This window comes from Chlamydomonas reinhardtii, chromosome 11 (assembly GCF_000002595.2).
Source record: "Chlamydomonas reinhardtii strain CC-503 cw92 mt+ chromosome 11, whole genome shotgun sequence".
In the NCBI taxonomy this organism is placed as follows: Eukaryota; Viridiplantae; Chlorophyta; class Chlorophyceae; order Chlamydomonadales; family Chlamydomonadaceae; genus Chlamydomonas; species Chlamydomonas reinhardtii.
The window spans coordinates 1,315,088-1,337,592 of NC_057014.1; the positions used below are offsets into that span (position 1 = coordinate 1,315,088).

Sequence of the window (22,505 nt, forward strand, 5' to 3'; positions counted from 1 at the left end):
CCAGCACAATGACTGCATAAGCCACAATAACAGGGGACCCCGGTTTCTGGTGGAACCAAAAGCAAAGTTTCTCTAGAAGCCTTACCCGAGTGGGACCTGCACTCAGAATTCTTGCAGTGACTGCTAGTTGCTTCTACCGTATTTAGGCATCACTTAGGGCCGCTCTTTTGGAGCCTGCGTGCGTTCAACGCTGTGCTGAGCTGTAAGGATATCAGCGGCAGTGGCTTCAATATAAAAGGACCAAGCATGTCCACCGCATGGTGAGTATAGAGGGGCGGGCAGCCCCCGGCAGACGCAGCCCAACACGCCAAAACAAATCGTTTTGAACGCTCGGCGCTGGGAGCCGCCCCGTGCACCTCGCACACGTATAAACAAAAGCTCTTACATGATCGATAGCCTGGCATAACACTTCCGGGGCTGTAAGCTGTGCTGGAAAGGTGACCGAACGGGGCAATTGCGCGCGCGACTGCAGGCTGCCTGGGCGGCCAGCGTGTGGCCGCTTGGTGCCTGGGCGATCGGCATCAGCGGTACTGCTCGGCCACCGCATGCTAGGTGAGGCGAGAGCGGGCGGGGCAGGCGGCGCCGGCAGCAGGGGGCCTGCTGCCGAGCTCGGGCGCGGTGAGGTCATTGGAGGGCGGGGGCCTTTGGCTGTGAATGGTGGGGCAAGACAGCTTCCCCTGTTGAGAAGGGGGCTGGGAGTTACACTCAAGAGCACGCCTGGACTGCGAGGAATGAGGGGGGAGGGAGGGAGAGATCACGCTTTGCGAGGGGGCTGTGCCGTGTGTCACGGCGGCGGTGCCGGACAGGCGCGGGCCACACGCGTCACAGCCCGCGTGCTCCAAACGGTGGGCTAGGAGGAAGCCTGAGCAGCTGGGCGGCCCCAGCGCGGCCGGGGCGCCCTTCCCTACCGCCTTTCCGTCTCGGACCTCACTGGCGGGGCGGCTGTAGCAATCAACAATGACTGTGCGCGGCTGAACTGATGTGTTTTGTGTTTTGGCACCAACGCAACAGGCACACGCCGACTCGCCTGGTCGCCGCCCGGGTGCGGGCATCTGGGGACCAGCCGCTCGCGGACTGTAACGTTAGGCGGGCTGTTGCTACTGCCGCGGCCCGCGCCCGCAGCAGCGGCTGTAGCAGCCTCGGCGGCGGCAGCAGCCGGCTGTAGCGGCTTCCCCGCCGGCAGCAGGAGTGCTAGTGGCGGCGGCTATAGCAGCAGCAGCAGTAGCAGCAGCAACAGCGCCGGACATGGGCTCGCACGGCCCGCGGGGGGGCGGGCGCCACGGCGTGCCGGCAAGGGGCGGGGGCTGCCGGTAGCGGCGGCTGCGGGAGGCGGCGACAGTGCTGATGGTGGCGGCGTCACGACGGCACAGGCCAGCATGAACGGCGCCGGTGCGTGCTAGGGAGCGTGTCAAGCAGCGTGCCCGGGAGCATGTCAGTGGGTGTCAGTGGGCATGTCAGTGGGTGGCAGTTTGTGTTTGTGTTGTTACAGGGGGCGACGGGGCGGTTGGGGCGACGGGGCTGGTGTGGGCAGGGTCCTGGGCGGGGCCTTCCCCGGCGGCAGCGAAGTTGTCAGCTGCCACGAACCGCGCCTAAACCTGAGCCCTGGGCACTGAGGCGGGAAGGCTGGGCACTGAGGAGTGAGGGTTTGTCCATCCTCTTTGGTTCCCGCTGGTCATCGCCAGCTCTCGTTCCTTGTGTTTCACACGCCTGTACTCACGCCTGCGTATCCTCTCACGCGCCGCAGGCGCCTCCTCCTCCCGCGGCACCGCCGCAGCGCCGCCCTCCTCCTCGTCGCCACCAACAACCACACCCTCGGCCTTCACGCTGTGCCGCTTCGTGGTCCCCTCCGACCCGCCCGCGCCGCTGCCGCACCCCAGCAGCAGCACCGCGGCCGCCGCCGCCGCAGCCACCGACGTCCTGTTTCTGGTTGGGAGCTGTCCGGAGCTGGGGGAGTGGGATCCGGGCCGGGCTCTGAAGCTGGCGGCGGTGGCGGGCGGCGGCTGGGCGGCGGAGGCGCGACTGGAGCTGGAGAGCGAGGTGGCTGCGAAGGTGGGTTATTTGGGATTTGGTTTGGGTTTGGGTTTGGGAGTGGGTTTGGGAATGGGTTTGGGTTTGCAGTTTAGGTTTGGGTTACGTGGCGGCACACACGCCTAAGAAAGGATACGATGGTGTGGTGATGAAGACAGCGCAGATCGATAGTACGGAGAGGCGTTGTGCGACCTCTTCGACATCGCCACCGGTACCGGTACCCTTGGCCGCGTCTTGGCATCTGTCCCTGGTTTCAAACAGCCAGCGCTCTGCGCTGTGCACAAAGAAATCGACAACGTGGCTGCCTTGCCTTCTTTAAGATGGATTTCTTTACTGTGCGACACCTCTCTCGCAGCTGCTCATCATGCGCGACGGCACTCGGATGGAGTGGGAGCTGGGGCCCAACCGCGTCCTGCGCGGCGCCCTCACCGCCGCCGCCGCCCAGCCCGGCACCGGCGCGCCGCCGCCGCGCGCGCTGCTGTTCTCCTGCCCCTGGAACCAGCCCGACAACACCACCCGCATCGAGCTGGAGGCGGCGCAGCTGCCGCCGCTGCAGCCGGCGGTGCCGGCGGCGGCGGCGGCGGCTCCGCCGCCGAAGGCGGCTGCGCCGCCGCCGCCGCCTCCGGCGGCGGGCGCGGCGCCGGGAGGTGTGCAGGTGAACACGACCGAGCTCAGAAAGCTTCAACAGAAGCTGACGGCACAAATTGCGGACCTGCAGCAATCGGGCGCGAGCGCCGCCGCCGGCCGGCAAGCCGCCGCTGGTGCGGCGGCGGCGGCGGCCGCGGCGGCGGCAGCTGGGGCGGGCGCGGCGCGGCCGGCGGCGGCTGCTGGCGGCGCCACGGCGGCGGCACTGGCGGCGGATGGCGAGCTGCAGCGACTGACGGCGCAGCTACAGAGCGTCAGCGCGCAACTGGAGGCGAGTCGGTCGGGGGTTAGGGTTGGAATAGGGTTCCGTGCATGATTCTTATGCCGAAATGATGTTGACAGGTTGGGGGTGGTAGCAGTCAGTCTGTATCGCAGGGCGCTGGGCTGGCAGAGGAATCGGCATGACGGCGCATTGCTCGTCCACGCTTGCGTACACGGCTGCTTCCATCCCAAATTGCAAATTAAAAATGGTACAAGCAGCCATCTTGTGACCGCGCATTCGCCCACTCCGTCTTCGTCAGGCACGGCTGACGCCCCTCGTTCCCGAACCTTGCCAAACCCCTGACACACAGACCACCATGACAGAGATGGCCTCCGCCCGCGCCGCCGTGGTGGCCAAGGAGAGGGCCATGGCGGAGCTGGAGGAGCGGCTGGCGGCGGCGGCGGCCCGGGACGCGGAACGCAAGCAGGAGCTGCAGGTGGGGGTGTGAATGTGTGTGGGGTGGGGTGGGGTGGGGGTGGAGATACCAGCCCAAGCCAAACCGAACCCAATGCAATGGAGCGAGGAGGAGAGCGGGGGGGGCGGGGGAGATGGGTGGGGGGGTTGTAAATACCAGCCCAAACTAAACCTGGGGGGGTGTGGGGTGGGGTGGGGTGGGGGTGAGCCGTAGCTTTGGGGGGCGTGGGGGCCTCGAGGGACGTGTTCGATTCTGTTCGGTCGGTCAGCTACCTTGTGTGCCGCACACATTATCGAGCCTGTCACCTTGTGCTTTCCTAACACCCGCCGGCCAAACCTACCCCTGCCCGAACACACGCATAAACACCACCTGTTTCACTTCTATCACTAATCATGAATGTAAATCTCCCCACAGGCTGTTCGCTCCCAGCTGGCCGACGCCGTGGCTCGCACCAGCGCCGCCGCCGACGCCTCCGCCACCGCCGACACGCTGGCCTCCAAGACAGCCGCGGCGCTGCAGAGCGAGCTGGCGGCAACGAAACAGGTGGGTGGGGGCTGGGGAGGAGGGGTGGGCCGTTGTTTTGCCTGTGTTTGCAGCAGGTCGCTCAACTAGGGCTTTGGTGGCGCACGATCCGTGGCGGGGCGGGGCGGGGTGGGGCGGTGCGGGCCGGGGCGGAGACGTGTCAAACCCCCAGACGTGTGAAACACACGGACGCCCACGGACCCCCACCCCAGCACCCCCCTCGACCCAACCAGCCCTCTACGACGCTCTACTACATACTCGACAAACATTCGGACTCCCTCCTAACCCCCAATCTCCCCAATCCTTATATGTATCAGATGTATGAGTCCACTCTGGCCGAGCTGGCCGAGGCCAACTCCATCAACGCCAACAGCCGTGCGCTGCTGAGTCAGCTGGAGGAGAACTTCGGAGCTGCCAGTAGCCAATACGAGGCCACCCTGCAGGTAGGACCTCAGGAGGTGGTGGCGGTGGTGGGGATATGTTTGTTTCAGCACTTCCAGTAAAGAAACCAGAGAGTAAGAAATTCGATATGAAGGTTGTTGCCGTGAACAACGCATGCCGTGTATGGCATGTGGGTTCTTGTCGTTGCTGCGGCAGTCAGTCACTCTGTCGGCGCCTGTCCTGATCGCCTCAAATCTCCCAACCTTTCCCTTGGCGGCCTCGCAGCTGTTCGACTCGCGAGTGACGGAGCTGACGCGGCAGCTGGAGGCAGCGGAGCGGGCGCGGAGCGAGGAGGTGAGAGGGGGAGAGGGGGAGCACTAAAGAGGGAGGGTGTAGGCGAGGTCAAGGCAGCGGGCAAAGGGGGTTGCGAGGTGACAGCAGCGGGAACATGGGGCGGCGGCGCACCGGGCTGATTTATGGATGGCTAACCCTCATCACGGTATATTCTCCTCTTGCGTACCGAAGTCGGTCAGGTGGCCAGAAGCAAACCTCATACAACCCACAAGCATCCTAGCACGCAAACGCCGCGCCACCAAATACACTCCTCCTCTTCCTCCACCGCCTCCTCCCACTCCTACTCCCCCTCCCACCCCTCCTTCCCCTCCTCCTGCTCCCCCTCCCTCTCCACCCGCTCCTTCCACTCCCACTCCTCCACCTCCCACTCCTGTTGCTGCTGCTCAGGTGTCGGCTCTGGAGGCGGCTCTGGCCTCCACACGCACCGGGCAGCAGGAGGTGCTGGCGCAGATCCAGGAGAACTTCATGGCGGCCTCCCAGCAGTACGAGACCACACTCACGGTACGACAGTACGACAACGGGGTTTGAGGCTGGTCTGGCGGGGTCTGGTGGGGTCTGGCGGGGTCTGCAGGGGTCCCCTGGGGTTTGGTGGGGGAGGATGGACCCAAACGTCACACAACGTCACGCAACGTCACATCACACCACCACCGCGATCAAATCACGCCACCACCGCCATGCACGACATGCGTCGATGCCCCACACCTCTGCGTGCTTTCTTCCGCTTGTGCTGTCCCCTGACACCCGCGCACCCACGTGCTCTCACCCCCGCCACAAGTATTTTTGCTTGCAACTGTCGCCTCTGCCTGTGACATGCTGATTTGGTTTGGTTTGGGCAGGTATTTACAGCCCCCCTTCAACCTACCATCTTTGCGATCCACCCGTGACGACTTTGTCTGCAGTCTTGAGTGCATCCTGTACCGCGTTTCCAAACATCCTTGCAACCCCCCCTCCCCTCCAACCCGCAGCTGTACGACACGCGAGTGGTGGAGCTGGAGGCGGCGCTGGAGGGCGCGGAGTCGCGGCGGCTGGAGGACGTGTCGTTGCTGGAGGGGGAGCTGGAGGCGGCGCGCCAGGTGTGCGCGTGTGTATGTGTTGAGGGGTAGGGGGGGGGTAGGGAGGGGGTAAGGTGTGCCTTTCCAACCACCTTTGCACCCACCAGTGTGTTTGTGGGGTGCAAGGGTGGTTGGAAAGGCCGTACAGGATGCACTTGGAGACTGCAGACAAAGCCGTTACCGAGTGAGGGTCGGGTGGGTGGCTGGGGGTAGTTTTTACTGTCCCCAGCAAAGAAACGTATCTTGCGGTAATGAGCAGGACGTGGATCGGATGCTTGGAAACAGTGCTCCCGGATACCTGCCAGCGCTGCCTCTTGCTGCGCCCGCCTGGCGTGCCAAACCCTGGCCGAAGTCCCCTTCCCCTACTGTTTCGGGCTACGCCTTCACCTCATAAATAATCGCGAATGTACCTCCCCCCCACACGCATACACAGGCCCAGGCCACGCTGCTGGGCGAGCTGGAGGAGTCGCTCACCGCCACCAGCGCCCAATACGAGGCCACACTCAAGGTGGGGCGACAGACAGTATGCTGATGTGTGGGTGTGTGGGTGTGTTGAAGAAAACAAAACGATAGCGTGTGTTAAAAAGCACAAGGAAAACGTTGCGCAAAGACAATGTATGCGATGCAGCAAAGCGACGGCGTATAGCGTGTGTGTGGGGGGGGGGAGTTGTAAGCCGCTCACGTGGAGAACGGAGTGATGGACAGATGAATTGGGAGGGGAGGCGCGCTCTCAACCATGCGCATGCGTGTGCGGCCAGTTTCCCGGCATGCTTGCCGCTTTGCTCTGTTTCCTTGCTGCTCCCTTGCTGCTCCCTTGCTACTCTTTCTAATATTCCAAGTACACATACTCTCCGCCAACACAAACACTTGCTCCCCCCATTGGGCCAGGGCACATACCCCCCAGCCTACACACACACACACACACACACACACACACACACACACACACACACACACACACACACACACACACACACACACACACACACACACACACACACACACACACACACACACACACACACACACACACACACACACACACACACACACACACGCGCGCGCGCACAAACACACACTTTCCCTATCTCCCTCCCCCCACTTCTTAAATGATCATGAATGTAATCCCCCCATTCCTCTCCTAATCATGAATGTAAACCTCCCCAACCCCCACCCCCACCCCAACAGCTCTACGAGGACAAGATAGACGAGCTGAACGCGCAACTGGAGGCGGTGCAGGCCGACTACAGCAGTCGCATCGGCGAGCTCAACACAAACATTTCCACCGAGCAGGTAAACAAGTGCGGGATAGCTAATTCGGGGTTTGTGCTCAGACCTTGTTGAGTGTTAGACATGACGAGCGTCATGGAAGGGGCGAGTTTGACTTGATGATGAAGTGGCGAGTTGGACGAGGATGGCGAGGTCTGCGTGTACAGGACAGTACATGCCAATGCCCGACCCCAACCTTTGCCCATGGCCACCCATGCCTGCAGCTCCCCACCCACCAACCCAACCACACCCACGCACGCCCCACCCTCCCAACCACCCAGCCCCACCCACCCACACACACAACCTTTGCATCGCATGCACTGTCTTTGCGGTTTGTTTTCCTTGTGCTCTTTAACATAGCCTTTGTGCTTATTTTTCCTTATGCTCCTTAACACAGCCTTTGCGCTTACATATCCTTGTTCTCTTCAACACAGGCCAGCCAGCGCAAGGCGGCCGAGGAGTTCGGCGCCCAGCTCGCCGACCTGACGCAGCAGCTGCGGGGGGCGGCGGAGCGGGAGGAGCAGCTCACCCAGCGCCTGGCGCGTGTGGAGGCGGAGGCGGCGGAGGCGCGGGTGGGTCTTGGAGCATGGCGATGCGGTGTATTGAGGATGTTCCCCTTCGCCGTTGCCTTACCCACACACGCACGCACACACAGTCAAGATCGGCCCCGTTTACAAACATCTGCGATGGCGACTAGACGACTCCAATATAATTGAGGTCAACACTTCCCCGTCGCATACCAAACCTAAGCATTATCAACTTATCATCGATGCTTTCACGCCCCTCACAGGCCTCGCTGCAGAGTGAGCTGGACTCGTTGCGGCGGGACGGCAGCGAACGCCAAAGCGCCCTGCAGCAGCAGCTGGCGCAGGTGCAGGTGAGGAAAAAAGGGGAGGGGGGCACAGCTGGGGGGTTGTAAATACCAGACTGCACACAGCACGCAGCGCAAGCACCTGCCTCGCGATCAAAACATCAACTAACCAAACCCACCAGCACTGCCACCAGGGCGCACACACGGCACCCGCATGCTGCGTCCAACGCCTCCCCCCTCCCCCCCCAAAAGATTGTCTACCGTCTACCACGTCCTCCTCGACTAATCATGAATGTAACCCCCCCTGTACCTGGCTACGACTTCACTTCGTAAACTTAATGCATGTAACCCCCCCTTCACCCCCAGGACACCGCCACCCAGTTTGAGCAGCTGGCTCGCGACCAGGCCGCCAGCCTGGCCAACGCGCAGGAGCGGCAGGGCGAGCTGGTGGCGCAGGTGGGGGCGGTGGAGGAAGGAAGGGGTGGTGGGGGTTGGAGGTATGCTGGAGAGGTCATGTGTGTGTGGTGTGTGTTTGGTTGTTGTGTGTTGACACACGCGGCCTTGTCCGGCATCGGGTTGGCCCGCCCACTGCTTGGGCTCGGGCATCCAAAAGCCCCCGGCGTGACTGCCGTTCCCCGACGTGGTGTCATGTGTGTCTGTGTTAAAGAGCACAAGGAGAACGTTGCGCAAAGACAGTGTATGCGATGCAGCAAAGCGACGGTTTACGGATGTTACCTGAAGTTACCTCGCATGTGTCTGTGTGTGTCCGCCATCTCTGTATGTGTGTATCTTTCATGTCCGCCAAATCTGTGTGTGTGTCTGTGTGTCCGCCCTCTCTGTACGTGTTTGTGTATCCTCATCTCCTCTCCATGTATGTCTTTATGTCCGTCATCTCCGCGTGTGTGCGTGTGTGTGTGTGTGTGTGTGTGTGTGTGTGTGTGTGTGTGTGTGTGTGTGCCTATGTGTGTGTGTATGTGTGTCCAACATGTGTGTCCGCCCTCCGCCCCCCTCAGGTCCTGGCGCTGCAGCAGGAGACGGCGGCGCGGGAGGCGGAGCTCCGGGTGAGTGGGGGGGTTGTAAATACCAGCCCAAACTAAACCCAGTGGGGGGGTTACATTCATGATTAATTAAGTGAGGGGGGGAGAGACGGGCTCTGCCTGATCTGTGTTGGTTGTGGGTTGAGGGTGAACAGAATGCGTCTATGGGAACGGGGTCCCCGCTCCCTCGCCCATGCATTGGTCGGGGTGATGGCCACATTGCCAACTGATTGTCCCCTCCTCATGCGCTCCTCCTCCTCCCCACTACGTCCTCCTCCTCCTGCCCCTCTCTCCTCCGCTCCCCCAGTCCACCACCGCCCGCTATGAGGAGCTGGCTCGGGAGCAGGCGGCGGGTCTGGCTACGAGTCAGGAGCGACAGGCGGAGCTGGTGGCGCAGGTGGGGAGGGAGGGGGATTGTAGATACCAGCCCAAACCAAACCAGGCCAAGCTAGAACGATCGGCGGATTTGAGGGGCTTGAAGTTGGGTGGCGGGCTTTGCGAGGGCAGGGCCGTGGGAAGCTGCTGACGTCAGACAGACACGGGCAGTGGCTGCGTGTGTTTGTGTGCGTGTCTTTGTGTGGGCGTCTGGGAGAAGTGGGGTCCTCAAGCCGCACGTGCCCGCGCCGGGCCTGCTACGCCAGAGTCCTCGCTTCTAGATCGCCACCTGTCGCCTGGCCTGCCGTGCACATCGATTTGACAACACGCACACCCGATCCAACACCCAACATCAAACACTTTTTAGTGCCGACATCCCATCCGCCTCCCGCTCCTCCCCTCGCCTCCGTGCCGCCTCCGCAGCTGCTGGCCCTGCAGCAGGAGAGTCAGGCCAAGGAGTCGGAACTGCGGGTGAGATGGGGGCACTTACAAGAGGAGGGAGAGTGGAAGAAGGGTTGAAATGCAGGGCGTCTGAATCACGTGCCGCGCGAGTGCTGATAGCGCCACGCAGCAGCACCACCACCGCCACCACCACCTGCGCACCGTGCACAAGCACACACCACCACGTGATTGCTCCGTCTGCCATGCCCACGCCTCCACACACCTCCACCTTCCCCCCTCACACCTCCATCCACACCTCCATCCACACCTCCCCACCTGCCCCCACACCTCCACACCTCCCCCCACACACACCCACCCAGGCGGCGCTGGCGGCTGAGCGGCAGGCCAACGAGAAGGGCTCCATCCTGCTGCGCGAGCGCGGCGCCGCACTGGACTCGTCGCTGGCGGCGCAGCAGCGGCTGCAGATGGAGCTGAGGGAGCTGCAGGTGCGGTGTGTGTGGGTGGGCTGGATGTGTATGGGTGGGTGGATGGGTCGGTGGGTGGGTGGGTGGGTGGGTGGGTGTGTTGGTGTGTGCGGAGGGCGGGAGGGGGTTATGTGCCCGGGCCGAACGAAAAAGTTCCATGGGGAGGTGGGGTAGCCATTCATGTGGAGGACGGACGCAATAATTAACAAGGGCAGGGTAGTGCACTTTGAACCCAAGCTAACCCAGACCCGCGACCCGCGGGGGGTTGTTTCACCCAGGAGAAAGCACGCCGGGCGGCTTGAGGGCAATTGCGGGGGGCCAGGAGGGCGGGAGGGGAGTGGAGGAAGAGAGGGAGAGGTTGCGAGAATCAAACGCCAAGCGCGCTGCGGCTTGGAAAGGACGGAGCGTGGGGAAATTGCCTTGCCTGCAAGGTGAAGTGGGGTTGAATCACAAGGGTGAAGTGCTGACCTTTGATTTGAACGCCCATGGAATACGTGCTGGAGATGGTGTTTGTCTCCCCAACACAAGTCCACACGCACCGCGCTCTTCTGCCAACAGGACTCGTTGGGGTCCCGTGAGGCCGCTGCGGAGCAGGCCAAGGCGCAGGTGCTTGAGGCGGCGGCGGCGGCGGAGGCGGCGCTCACCACACAGCTCAAGGAGGCGCGCGAGGCGGCGGAGAAGAGGTGGGAGGGGCAGCAGCGGCGGATGCGGCGCGTGCGTGTGTATGTGTGTGTTAGGAAAGGAAACAAAAGCCCGACCAACGTGTGTGTGTGTGTGTGTGTGTGTGTGTGTGTGTATGTGTGTGCATGGTAGCGGTACATTTCCGGTGTTGCAGCAGAGGACCGACAGCTGCTACCACAAACACCGCACGGCCTGCCTGCCCGCACACCGCACACGCACACACACAGGGAGTCGGCGCTACGGAAGGAGGTGGACGTGTTGAGAAACGCCACGAGTGAGGCGTCCGCCAAACTGAAGGAGCAGGTGCGAACTGGGTAGAGAAAAGTGTTGAAAGGGTGTGTTTGATTGTGTTCGTGAGCTCGACGTCCGATTACCCAACGCCCACTCTGTCATTTTACTTGCCAACATTCTCCCATCGCCCCAAACTTCCTGCGTTTTGCAGAAGTCGCAGTCGGAAGAGCTGGCGGCGGCGCTGGCGGCGGCGCAGGCGCGGGCGGCGCGGGAGTTGGAGGAGGCGCGGGCCGCGGCGGCGGAGGCGCGGGCGGCGGCGGCGGCGGCGGCCGAGGCGGCCAAGGCCAAGGAGCGCGAGCTGGGAGAGCTTGCAGAGTGAGTGGTTTTGCTGTTATGCACCGGTCATTGTGTTGGACGCTCGTGCGTGACGTGTACGAAGATATTACCCCTGGATGTAGTGAGATCGACCCACCCGGGCGCGTGGCCCACCTGCTTGACCCCTTCTCCCTGCCCCACTTGCTTTACACCGCCGCCTCATCACTCCCGCACATCACGCAACCCCCTCCCACGCCTCCTCGTCACTCTCGCGCATCACGCAACCCCCTCCCAAGCCTTCACCTTGTAAATAATCATGAGTGCCACTCCCACTGACCAGCTCCGCGCGTGCCGAGGCGGAGCGTGTGGCTGCGAAGTTGGCGGAGGCGGAGGCGGCGGCGGCGAGCGCGACCGGCCGGGAGCGGGAGCTGGGGGAGCAGGTGGGTTTTGGATTCCTGTGGATTCCTGTGGATTCGTGCGGAGTTGCTGTCTCCAGTTTCGGTTGTTGTTGTTGTTGTTAGGCTGCGGCATCTGCTGCTATGCTTATGCTTCCTCCGAAGCCATTATGGTGAGCTGAACTGATTCGCTTGCTGACTTGCTGGTCGTTGTCGCCTTGTGGTGTCCGACCGCAGCTGGCCGGCAAGGAGGAGGCGTTAACGGCGGCACGTGCCGAGGTGGCGGCGGCGCGGCGGCAGCTGGAGGAGGCGCAGCAGCAGGTGGGCGGGCGGGCGGGCGGGTGCGTGTATGTTTTCCCGTGAGGTCATGTGAGGATAGTCTAGGGTGTAAGAGGGGTGTGTGTTTTGTGTCGCAACGCTCCGCTCCATGTCAACGGTCCCCAACCCTCAACGCCCCTCACCCGCAAGTCGCAACACTCCTCACCTTCCCCACCCGAACCAAACCCCACGTTGCCCGGCTACAACCTCGCTTGTCACAAACATGAATCATCGTGACTGTACCCCCACCCCTCACTCAAATATTCATGGCTGTACCCCCACCCCTCACATAAACACTCATGAATGCGATCCCACTCACACCTCTCACACTCCTCACACCCGTGCCTGACACCCCTCACGCGGCCACACCGCATGCCAGCTGGCGGACCGCGACGCGCAGCTGGCCGACCTGCCCGACCTGCAGCAGCGGCTGGGTCTGATGGACGAGCTGAGTGCCGAGCTGGCGGAGCTGGCGGAGGCGCACGCCGCAGCGCAGGAGAGGCTGGCGGCGGCGGGGGCGGAGGCGGAGGCGGCACAGGTGTGTGTGCGTGTGTGTGTGTGGAGGGGCGGGAAGGGCGGGGCAGGAGGTGTGCCGGGCCCAATGGTTAGACCGCAGTCATGGAGAGCAGGAGGGAGGGGGCGCACACCGCTTTCCTTTACTCAGACCCAAAACCCCTTCTTGACCACCCACCACACACGCGGCACTCTATCTTTTCCTGCTCCGCACGCACAGACACACGGCCTTTCTGATGATGGTGGGACTTGTTTGTTCCGTTAAGCTCGGGCACATAACTCCCCCTCTGCACCCCCCTTGCCGCGCGACTGTTTCCTTACGGGATTGGTTCAACGTTAACCCCCTCTGCACACGCAGGCGGCATTGCGGGCAGTCCAGGCCGACTACTCCGCCGCGCAGTCCAAACTGGTGGAGCTGGGGAGGAGCTATGAGGCGCTCAAGGCGGAGGGCCAGGAGCAGGTGGGTGGGTGGGTTGTATAAACCAGCCCAAACCAAAGCAACCAAGGTAAAACACAGATAGAGGCGTGTGGGGGGGGGGCGATGAGGGCGGATGTGGGCGATGGTGAGGTTGTGGGTGGTTGTGTTTCAGCATCCAAGTGAGCAACCTGCACCAACACGATGATGCAGGACAAGCAAAACACTAACACCCCGTTGCATTGGTTTTGGTTCAGTTTGCACTGTCAGCTGACGGCATAGACACCGACAGTGACGCGGCCGTGCAGTTGACGCTGTCTGTGCCGAGACACACACACACACACACACACACACACACACACACACACACACACACACACACACACACACACACACACACACACACACACACCACAGAACGCGCAGTGGGACGCGGCGGAGGAGGAGCTGTTGAACGAGATCGCGGAGCTGCAGGTGCGTGTGCGTGTGTGTGACGCTGTGTGTATCTAGGTTTTTCATGGTTGCCTCCTCGAGCCTCGTAATCGAGTATCGGGACAAAGCTGCAACAGCGAGGCACACCAGGCTCACGCTTGCCGCCCCACCACACGCACCTCCTGCCCAAGGCGCACGCACACCTGCTCTGGAGTCCACCGGAAGTGTGTTTTAACCAACGAAACGAATGCCCGCCCCGACGGCACAGCCTATACCTCTTCCTCTCTCGCTCTCTCGCTCTCGCCCGCCGATCTCCCAACCTACGCGTGTGTGTGTGCAGGAGGCGGTTGTCAAGTACCGCGAGACCATCTCGGATCTCAATGCGGACCTGGCGGAGCTCAACCAGCGGTACAGCAGCCTGGTGCAGGTGCGCGGGTGTTGTGTGTGTACGTGTGTGTGTGTTGAAAAGAAAACAACAAAACGAAGCCCGCCCAGACGGCGCGACGGAGTTACTTACGGATACCTACCGATACCGAGCGTCTTGTAGCCGCGTCGACCCCGGTAGTCATACTTACCCGCAAAAAGCCTGGAACCCCCCCTCGGGCGATCGACGAACGACCTGACCCCGAGTGGCACCCATATGCATTGTATGCGCCGCGCCCTGGGCGCGCTACAACGTTGACCCGTGTGTGTGTGTGTGTGTGTGTGTGTGTGTACGTGTGTGTACGTGTGTGTGTGTGTATGTGTGTGTGTGTGTGTGTCTGTGTGTGTGTGTGTGTGTGTGTGTGTGTGTGTGTGTGTGTGTGTGTGTGTGTGTGTGTGTGTGTGTGTGTGTGTGTGTGTGTGTGTGTGTGTGTGTGTGTGTGTGTGTGTGTGTGTGTGTGTGTGTGTGTGTGTGTGTGTGTAAATGTGTGTGTAGTTTGGGTGCTATGTCAATCCAGGTTAGCTATTCCTCTTCGCGCTCCTCACCCCCGAACGCCCTCCACCACCGCCGCCACCCGCAGGACCGGCAGCGTGCAACCGAGGACGGCGGCAAGCGCTCGGAGGAGCTCGGCGCCGCGCAGTCGCGACAGGCGCAGCTGCAGGAGCAGCTAAAGGTGTGTGCGTGTGTGTGTGGGGGGGGGGCAACGCTGGGACAAAGCTACTTGAGTTGTTGTGGACATTGGGTTGTTCGGCCTCACACCGGCACCTTCCCGCACGTGCCCATCCTATACCCCGTACCCTAAAAACGCAATTCCGTCACACATTGCACACATACATATACACACGGCGGGCTTTCGTTTCGTTCTCAACACACACATACACACACACCATCCTGTAACGCTTGCCAACCATTTTTGTGCCCCCTCCCCCCGCGACACACACGCACGCCCACACACGCGCAGCGCTCTGAAAGCCGATTGGAGCGTCTGGCGGCGCAGCTGGCGGACGAGCAAGAAGCACGGCGGCGGGATGCGGAGGTGGCGGCGGCGCAGCGGGAGGCGCTGGCGGCGGAGGCGAAAAAGGTGGGGGAGGGGGGCGGGCGGAGGGGCGGGTGGAGGGGCGAGGGATGCGGCCGTGGGATCAGGCTTTTTGCGGGGGCATGGGAGGTACGGCACGGCACGGAGGTGCGATGGGTTTTTGGTCCTCTTGCTCTAGCCTCGCGCAATAACAACGGCTTGGGGCTCACCCCTGCAGAGCTCACCATGCAAACTCTTTCCTTACACACACACTCTCTCTCTCTCTGTCTCCCGTTTCCTGCTTTCCTGACACGCACACACGCGCGCAGGCCGCGGCGGCGAGTGCGGCTGCCAGCAAGGGCGCGGGTGCGGGCGCGGAGGCGGCTGCGCAGCAGGTGGCGGAGCTGCAGGTGGCACTGCAGCAGTCGGAGGCGGTGCGGCTGGCGCAAGTGTCGGAGCTGCAGGAGCGGCTGGCTAAGGCCAACCAGGTGGGGGCGGGGGTGGGGAGGGGAGGGGGAGGGGAGGGGAGTGGAGGGGAGGGCGGTATGAGCCCGCGCCTCGGCTTGAGCGGGTGAGGGTCTGGCCGGCACCTGGGCTGCGCCCGCAAGGATATACACAGACTCACGCACACAACACAACACAAATATACACACACACACACACACACACACACACACACACACACACAATACAACACAACACGTCACACACATTCACACACACACCGAACCCATCCACAGGCCGCGGCTCAGATGCGCGGCCAGCAGTCCGGCGAGTCGCCCCGCGGCGGCGCCGGCGCCGCGGCCGCCGGGCCGGAGGCGGCGCGGCTGCGGGCGGAGCTGGAGGGACGCATGGCGGCCATGGTCAGGGAGTACGGGTGAGTGGCTGAGGAGTAAGAGGTTTGAAAAGCATGTGGGGGTTGCGCTTCGCTACTTGGGGGCTAGGGTATCATAGGTATGCGGAATAGCTTTTGCACGATTGGAAAACCTTGTTGGTGACGACTGGCTATGCGCCGGCGCTATCCACCGTTTGCGGCCAACCAAGGCCGATACTTCGTCACGACCGACCTGCGTTTCCTGCGAATCGCCTGTTCCTCTTCCGCTCCGGTTCAGCTTCCCACTAACAGCCAACCCACACACGCACACCACACACACCCTCCGCAGCTCCCGCTCCACCGCTAGCCGCGCCGCGCTGCGCACGCTGCGTCAGAGCCTGACGCTCATCCGGCGCGGCGGGGTGGCGGCGCAGAGCGCGCAGGAGCGGCTGATGGACGAGCTGCGGGTGAGTGGGAGGTGTGGAGGTGTGGAGGTGTGGAGGTGGTGGAGGTGTGGAGGTGTGGAGGTGTGGAGGTGGTGGAGGTGGAGGTGGGGTGATGAGGGTGTGGAGGGTGGAGGGGCGGTGCAGGGGTTGGCTGCAGGCTTGGAAGGGTGGAGGGGGGGTGCGGATGCCAGCCCAAACTAGACCGGGGGGCGGTGGGGCGGCCTGGTGGGGCGTGAGGTAGTGGTGGCGGGGGGTGCACCAGGCTCAGGCACGTGCAAGTCAGGATCAGACACAAATGCGAGTTGAATGGGGGGTTGCGGTGGATGGTGCAGGGGTGGATTGATGGAGGGGTGGAGGCCGCCCTCCCCTCGCGGATCCGACCTTACCTGACCCCACCCAACGCAACCCAACCCAACCCAACGCAACCCAACCCAACAGGCCGCCGAGATGGAGATGGATGCGATGTCCGCGCTAGGCACCAAATACGCCCTGCCCGCACCCGCCTCTCCACGTGGCGCCATCGAGGCCGCCTCTTCCGCCGCCGCCGCCGATGCGGCCGCTACGGCGCGTGACGACGCGGCGGCGGCGGCGCAGCGGCAGCGCCGGCCGGCGGCCAACCCGGCGGCGGCGGAGTACGAGGATGCCGGCAGCAACAAGGACAACTTGTTCACCCGCTCCCGCACCAGCACAGGCAGTAGCAGCAGCAGCTCAGGCAGCGGAAGCGGCGGCAGTAGCAGCGGCGGCGGCGGCGGCGGCACATCGAAGGCGCAGCCGCAGCAGCCCGGGCGCTCCACGAGTGCGGACTGGCGGCGGCTTGTGTCAGGGGGCGATGCGGCGGGCAAGGACGCTGACGGCGGCGGCCGCGGCACAGGCGACAGCCCCACCCGCCGCGCATTCGGCGACTGGCGAAAGAACCTGTGATAGATTATTAAGAGATGGCTGATGAGTTTGGTAGAAGAATACGGTATAGGAACGGTACTTGATACAAGTCGGAGTAGAGTGGTGATGGCTTAAGAGCAGGGCTAACAACATCATTCCAAACCGTTGGCATTTAGCTAGCTACAGCTTGGAAGCGGGGGCTCGTCGCAATTTTGAGTTCTGGGTTCTGAAAGCGTAGGCGGGCGCGGTGCAGGCAGCATTGCTGGGTGCTTCTGGGTTGGAAAGCAGGCTGATCCCTCAACATGCGGGGACAGGCGCATATGTATGGTGCGGTAGTGTTAGAGGTCGGACTGCTTCGCGCTGCGGGGGCTTGCTTGAGCGTGGCGTGCCTGCTGTGCAGTGGTGGTACCGGTAGCGGAGGTGGTAATGGTGGTGGTAGTGGTGGTGGTAGTGGAGGTGGGAGTGGAGGTGGGAGCAATACTGATGGCAGGGCGCGTGCGCAGCAGCTGTCTTGGTGTGTGTTTGTTTTGCCCGGCTGTCGGCGGGCGGAGGCTGCGACTGCAGGACTTGCGAGGACCGGCGGTACACACACGCACACGGGGCGGTGGTGGCGGGGGCAATCTTGCGGACAGCGTCGCTTCCAGGCGTCACTGTCCGCTCAGTGCGGCTACCAAATATGCTCGACGTCACGACATGCACACAAAACCTAACCAATTCGCACGACCCTGTGTACATACACAGAGATGTGTAGAACTGTTTTACTGCAGGGCGGCGGGGCTGTGGGAAGAGCGAGCGAGAGCCCCGACGAGCCCCGCGCCGCGCACTGCCGCGCTCGCTGATATCGTCCGCCACCTGCCGACCGTTGGCGCCCGTCCTAACACAGACAGGCGCCCGCGCGTTCATGGTTATCAGCAATGCTGATAAGTGCGGAACAGCGCACCGCGCGGCGATGCGGCGACTTGTGGCACATTTGACGGGCCCCGCCACGCACGGTTACATGGGACGTGCGAAGCTGCCCGCCGCGTCTCCAAATAAGTAACACCTGCAATCCATCAAACAGCTACTGTGGTATCGATCTATTCGAACACTGCGTTGCAACGTTGATTGCGGCCTGCTGCCACTTGCCAGGACTTCAAGTAACTCGCAGGAGGATAGTTCACAGATTCCGATTTCGCTGCCAGGATGAAGGCGGCAAAGAGGGACACGAGTGACCCCCTTGAGGTGCAGCGCGCCAAAGGTGAGTGACGCATGCCCGGCTAGCAATGCCCCAGGGCCAAAATTCGCCACTACAAGTGAAATTGCCCTGAAATTGGCGCCCTGCCGCAGGTGGCAGTGCCGGCAGCGGCGATTTCGCTGCCAGGATGAAGGCGGCAAAGAGGGACACGAGTGACCCCCTTGAGGTGCAGCGCGCCAGAGGTGAGTGACGCATGCCCGGCTAGCAATGCCCCAGGGCCAAAATTCGCCACAACAAGTGAAATTGCCCTGAATGTGGCCTGGTACCGACTGCGTCTGCTGACGGTGCCCTGCGGGATCAACTTGCTGGTCGCAGGCGCAACGGACGCCAGCGCGGCCACCAAGGAGAAGTTAGGCTACGCGCCGGGGCAGACCAGGTGGATGGCGGCAGGTGCGTGTTGGCGGCGTTCGCGGCGTGCAGCTCTTGCTGCTGCTGTCTCTGGCATGCCCTGAAATTGCGTTTTGCTTGCAGGGGAGGCCAGTGCCGCCGCCCGTGGACAGTCCAGCGTCCGGAAGTTCATGCCGGACATCCATGCCTGGTTCATGGAGAACTGGCGTGATGAGAAGAAGCGGGGGAAGTGGGAGGCGGTGGTGGCTGCTCTTCCTCAGCTGAAGGACGCCAACGTGGACTCCCTCCGCACTGTCTATGGCCGGTGGAAGCGGGAACAGGAGAAGAAGGAGAAGGAGGAGAAGAAGGAGCAGTAGGAGGAGGACTAGGGCTCTTGGTCCACCTCATAGCCTAGGATTAGGGGGAAATTTGCATGAAACTTCCGCCGACCGAGTAGTGCGCATGCTTACTTCACAAACTCACCGTCATTTGATAGCCGAAGTTGAAGTGGTCAGGGTGGGGTGGGGGGCGGGGCGGAGGGCGGCGCAGGGGAGGGGGCAAGCAGGAACGTTGAAGGCAGGCAGGCAGGCAGGTGTCACAACACGACGAGATTTGCTGCTTTCAAGAGGCCATATCTGGGCACAGAGAAGTACGGGGACGAGGGGCCTGCGGAGGTGAGCTGGCTGCCGTAAGAAGGCGGTGAAAACCGCCGTGTCTAGGACAATGGACGATGGATGATGGATGATGGACAATGGACAATGGGCAATGAGCACTGACAGTCAGGGAGAACCTGTAAGATGTGTTGAGCGTTGCTGTTTCAATCATAAAGGGCGATCGCTTGCTGCGCTGGTAATGACGCTGGAAGCCAAGGCGCTTTGCTGGGCGATTGAGCCTTGCGACAGCGTTCCTGCAGCTGCTTCACGCTGTGGACATCTTTCCCAGAGGTGTGTGAGAAAGACTGTCTGTAGCACAAGAAAAGCCTCGTTGATGATTAGCTGATAGAGGTTACATGTGGGACGACAGCCGTGGACTAAGCCAGGGCCCCAAAAACGTACGAGACACGCACGCTCACCCGAGGAGAGATCCCCGAATGACCCCCATGCTCCTCGCCTCCGGAGAGGGGAGGAACCCCAGGCCCGGCTCACCGCAAACGCTAGCGCTGCTCACCTAAGCCGTGGGTCGGCGTCATAAGACTACCTCTTGCGAGTCCCTAAGCTGACAAGCTAGGGTGAGGCCGGTGGCGAGTCCGCTGTTGGCCCTACCAAGATAACCCCTCCAACATCATCTGACGCTAGGAATGGGTGCTGGTTCGGGACAAGGTCCCAGCGGCGCGGAGGCCGACGCAGACTCACAAACGCAGCTAGCCGTGACCAGAAGTCCGCAATCACCTCCACACCGATCCTGCGCACAACAGCAACCTCCGCAGTCCGGTCTGCAGCATCACGGCAAGCGTAAAGGCGCTGTCGGCCGTATTCCAGGGCCGCCACAGCAGCCAAGCACACGATGTCCCACACCGCCTGCGATAGCCCTGGTGGCGCCTGTACTAACCACAACTGGTTCCGTGTGATGTCCACATTCGCATGCTCCCGCATCACATCACGCAGAGCCTCCGCCACCACACAGTCCCAGAAGTGATGAACCCTAGCCCCAGCAGTCATCTGAGTCCCACACGGGCACTTCTCCACGCGTCCATCTGCGGCCCACGCCGCAAGCATCCCAAAGCCCGTGAACCCATTGACTGCCAGACGCCAGAGCGGTTCCTTGTGTCGCGGCTCCCACACCAAAGCCCACAGCCGCGCCAGGGCCGCCCGCAGCGCATGAATCGCTTCCGCTGGCGGCGCGGCGCCGCTGTAGGCCTCTTGGATGAAGGCCAAGTGACGCACGCGGAGCGCGTCGTACGCAGGCGCAAGTTGAAGCTGGGTTGCCTGCTTCACCGTAAGGGTCAGCAAGGGCACGTCAGCCGCGCCATGCCGCCACCCCAGGCTCTGCGCAAGCAGCAGCCATACCTGGGGGGCAGGAGGCGCGGAGGCCGCGCCGCCAGGCGCATGCAGTGTGGCCGACGCCGCCACCCTCCACGCTGCCGGTACACGGGCCAGCAGCGCGGAGAATTGGGCAGCAGCATCCGGGCCGGACTGCAGCTCCGGCGGCACGCGCGCCATATCCGTAATGCGCAGGATGGGGCGCAGGACGGACCGCTTGTACTGTATAGTGCAGCGACGTGCGAGGCGGGGCCCGAGCGCACCAGCCGGCTTGGAAGCCACCAGCTGGCGCACCGCGGCCAGCGCCTCCCAGCACCGCACTGCCGTGCCGAGCGTGAGCAGACCCGGCAGCGCCATGAGAGCTGGGAAGTCACGTTCCAAGCCACCCGCCTGAAGTCCCGCCGCACACGGCAAGACTGGATTGCCCCAGAGCGGAAGTGCAAAGCACCAGGGCCCTGGCACCAGCACAGCCGGGCGTAGGATTGTGACCGGAGGCAGGTAGCTGAGGGCACCCAGGAGGCGCACGAGGGCCGGGCAGGTTGCCGCCACCGGCTGGCCGAAGATTGCACAGCCATCGGCAGCGGGTCCGACACCGCCGGCCGCCCGCTGCATCGTCAGGACGCAGAGGGGGTGGGCGGCCGTGTGTAGCTGCTGCACCAGGGCGGTGGCGGCGGCTGTCCACGGCGGTACGTAGGTGCCAACCGCAGAGCCGTGCATGTGCTGCAGCCAGCGCACAGCCAACACAGCGTGTCGGGCGCGCACGTGTTCCACCACCGGCAGCAGTCCAAAGCCGCCATCGCGTGGCGGCAGGGCGACGCAGTCGGAGGGGAGGCCGGGAAGTCGGGCCCGGCCAGAACCTTGCGGCGTGGCAACGATGATGCGGCGGTCCACAAACCGCACAAGCGTTTTGAGGAAGTCTGCCAAAACCGTCTGCGGCGGTAGACCCGCAAACTCCATATGGTAGAGCACACGGCTGACGGCGTAGGAGGAGGCACAGAAGCCACGGCCAAAGGCAGTTAGGGGGAGGCCGCAGAGCGTCCCCAGGGTGCCAATGGCAGGGGAGAGGGAAGGAGCCCCCTGGGCTGCAGCCGTGCCAAGTGGCAGGTCGTAGAAGACCACACCCAGCGTGCGCGAGTGCGAGACTACGCGTAAGCCATGCGCCAGAGCAACTGTGTTGGGCGGGGCAGGCGCGGCTACGGCACCGCCAGCACCCGCGGCGGAGCCGCCGGCCGTCACGCCACCAGTGACCACAACACCGGCAGCTGCCCAAACCGCGCCAGCCCGAGAAGGCACCGCACCACCGGCCGCCAAGCTGCCCCCACCAGAGTGGCTGGCGCCGGGGCCGCCGCCAGCCACCGCGCCACCAGCCGCCGCGCCGCCGGCAGCCATGCCGCCGGCAGCTGCCACACTGGTCGCCGCCACGCCGTGAGCTGCCATGTTGCCAGCCGCTGCGCCGCCAGCCGCCAAGCCAGCAGCGACAGCGCGGGCGGGAGCAGGAGTGGCGCGGCGCCGTGCACCGATGGGCAGAAGCTCCACCTTGTCGAGGTTAAGGCGCTGCCCCGAGGCGGCGCGGAAGGTCTCCATAGCTGCCAGGAAACCAGGCACGTTGGCCATCCGACGCAAGAACGGCGCAGCGTCGTCCGCATAGGCAGTAGCGACGAGGCGGATATCAGCCCAGGAGACACCAAAGCCCGCCTATGAAGAGATTCCGCCTTCATAGTGAGAGCTTTTAACGTTACTTCTAACGTTCTCACTCAAGCCCTTTTGTTGCTGCTATGGAGCGTGGGCGTGGAGCTGCTGGCATTCGTGGTCGCGGTCGCGGTCGCGGTCGTGGAGCTGTGGAGCAGGAGCAGGAGCAGGAGGCTGCTATCGGAGCTGGCGCTGCTGTGGTCGCCGAGGCCGTCCAGGGTGAGCAGGGGCCCGCGATCGGCAATGCTCAGCCTCAGGGGGCCGCGCAGGGCGCTCAGGCTGCACTGAACTTGGCGATCAGGCGCGGTGCTGCGCCTGTTATTGCCAAGCTGGTTGAGATCAGCGGGGTGGGAGAGCAGACCCGGGACGCAGTGCTCGCCG

General features: G+C 63.1%; 3 protein-coding genes across 4 annotated transcripts; 2 read left to right on the top strand and 1 right to left on the bottom strand.

Moving 5' to 3' along the window:
• The first annotated feature begins 24 nt into the window (after positions 1–24).
• CHLRE_11g467712v5 (uncharacterized protein) lies at positions 25–17,926 on the top strand. The gene is made up of 35 exons (XM_043067475.1): positions 25–260; positions 473–552; positions 1,012–1,389; positions 1,745–2,049; positions 2,384–2,944; positions 3,246–3,371; positions 3,765–3,893; positions 4,190–4,315; positions 4,539–4,607; positions 4,995–5,108; positions 5,573–5,680; positions 6,093–6,167; positions 6,848–6,952; positions 7,363–7,500; positions 7,719–7,805; positions 8,106–8,195; positions 8,753–8,800; positions 9,084–9,173; positions 9,575–9,622; positions 9,913–10,038; positions 10,576–10,700; positions 10,926–11,001; positions 11,141–11,304; positions 11,585–11,684; positions 11,877–11,960; positions 12,337–12,495; positions 12,829–12,930; positions 13,303–13,359; positions 13,658–13,744; positions 14,322–14,414; positions 14,703–14,822; positions 15,086–15,244; positions 15,497–15,633; positions 15,920–16,037; positions 16,455–17,926. Exons 1-35 carry the CDS (start codon positions 247–249, stop codon positions 16,935–16,937), a joined length of 4,881 nt encoding a protein of 1,626 aa, XP_042919472.1. The 5' UTR covers positions 25–246; the 3' UTR covers positions 16,938–17,926.
• Positions 17,927–17,974: 48 nt separating this feature from the next.
• Positions 17,975–19,446, top strand: CHLRE_11g467713v5 (uncharacterized protein). Its single transcript, XM_043067476.1, has 4 exons — positions 17,975–18,132; positions 18,222–18,311; positions 18,445–18,519; positions 18,601–19,446. The coding sequence occupies exons 1-4, from the start codon at positions 18,078–18,080 to the stop codon at positions 18,831–18,833; spliced, it is 453 nt and encodes a 150-aa protein (XP_042919473.1). The 5' UTR covers positions 17,975–18,077; the 3' UTR covers positions 18,834–19,446.
• A 3-nt stretch (positions 19,447–19,449) lies between these two features.
• On the bottom strand, positions 19,450–22,464 carry CHLRE_11g467714v5 (uncharacterized protein). 2 transcript variants are annotated; one of them, XM_043067478.1, is made up of 3 exons: positions 21,198–22,464; positions 20,699–20,825; positions 19,450–20,462 (listed from the first exon to the last, which is right to left on the bottom strand). In XM_043067478.1, exons 1-3 carry the CDS (start codon positions 22,047–22,049, stop codon positions 20,413–20,415), a joined length of 1,029 nt encoding a protein of 342 aa, XP_042919474.1. In that variant the 5' UTR covers positions 22,050–22,464; the 3' UTR covers positions 19,450–20,412. The 2 variants fall into 2 exon arrangements, with proteins under 2 accessions (XP_042919474.1, XP_042919475.1); XM_043067477.1 differs by having other exon boundaries at positions 20,699–22,464.
• Between the last annotated feature and the right edge of the window lie 41 nt (positions 22,465–22,505).

Coding starts and splice junctions, on each gene's coding strand:
- CHLRE_11g467713v5 (XM_043067476.1), top strand. CDS start 18,078: ATGAAGGCGGCAAAGAGGGACACGAGTGACCCCCTTGAGGTGCAGCGC. Junction 18,312..18,444: donor TGAGGTGCAGCGCGCCAGAG/GTGAGTGACGCA, acceptor TGCTGGTCGCAG/GCGCAACGGACGCCAGCGCG. Junction 18,520..18,600: donor GACCAGGTGGATGGCGGCAG/GTGCGTGTTGGC, acceptor TTTTGCTTGCAG/GGGAGGCCAGTGCCGCCGCC.
- CHLRE_11g467712v5 (XM_043067475.1), top strand. Junction 7,806..8,105: donor AGCAGCTGGCGCAGGTGCAG/GTGAGGAAAAAA, acceptor CTTCACCCCCAG/GACACCGCCACCCAGTTTGA. Junction 11,961..12,336: donor TGGAGGAGGCGCAGCAGCAG/GTGGGCGGGCGG, acceptor ACCGCATGCCAG/CTGGCGGACCGCGACGCGCA.
- CHLRE_11g467714v5 (XM_043067477.1), bottom strand. CDS start 22,049: ATGGCCAACGTGCCTGGTTTCCTGGCAGCTATGGAGACCTTCCGCGCC. Junction 20,463..20,698: donor GGTGGCTTCCAAGCCGGCTG/GTGCGCTCGGGC, acceptor CCTGCCCCCCAG/GTATGGCTGCTGCTTGCGCA.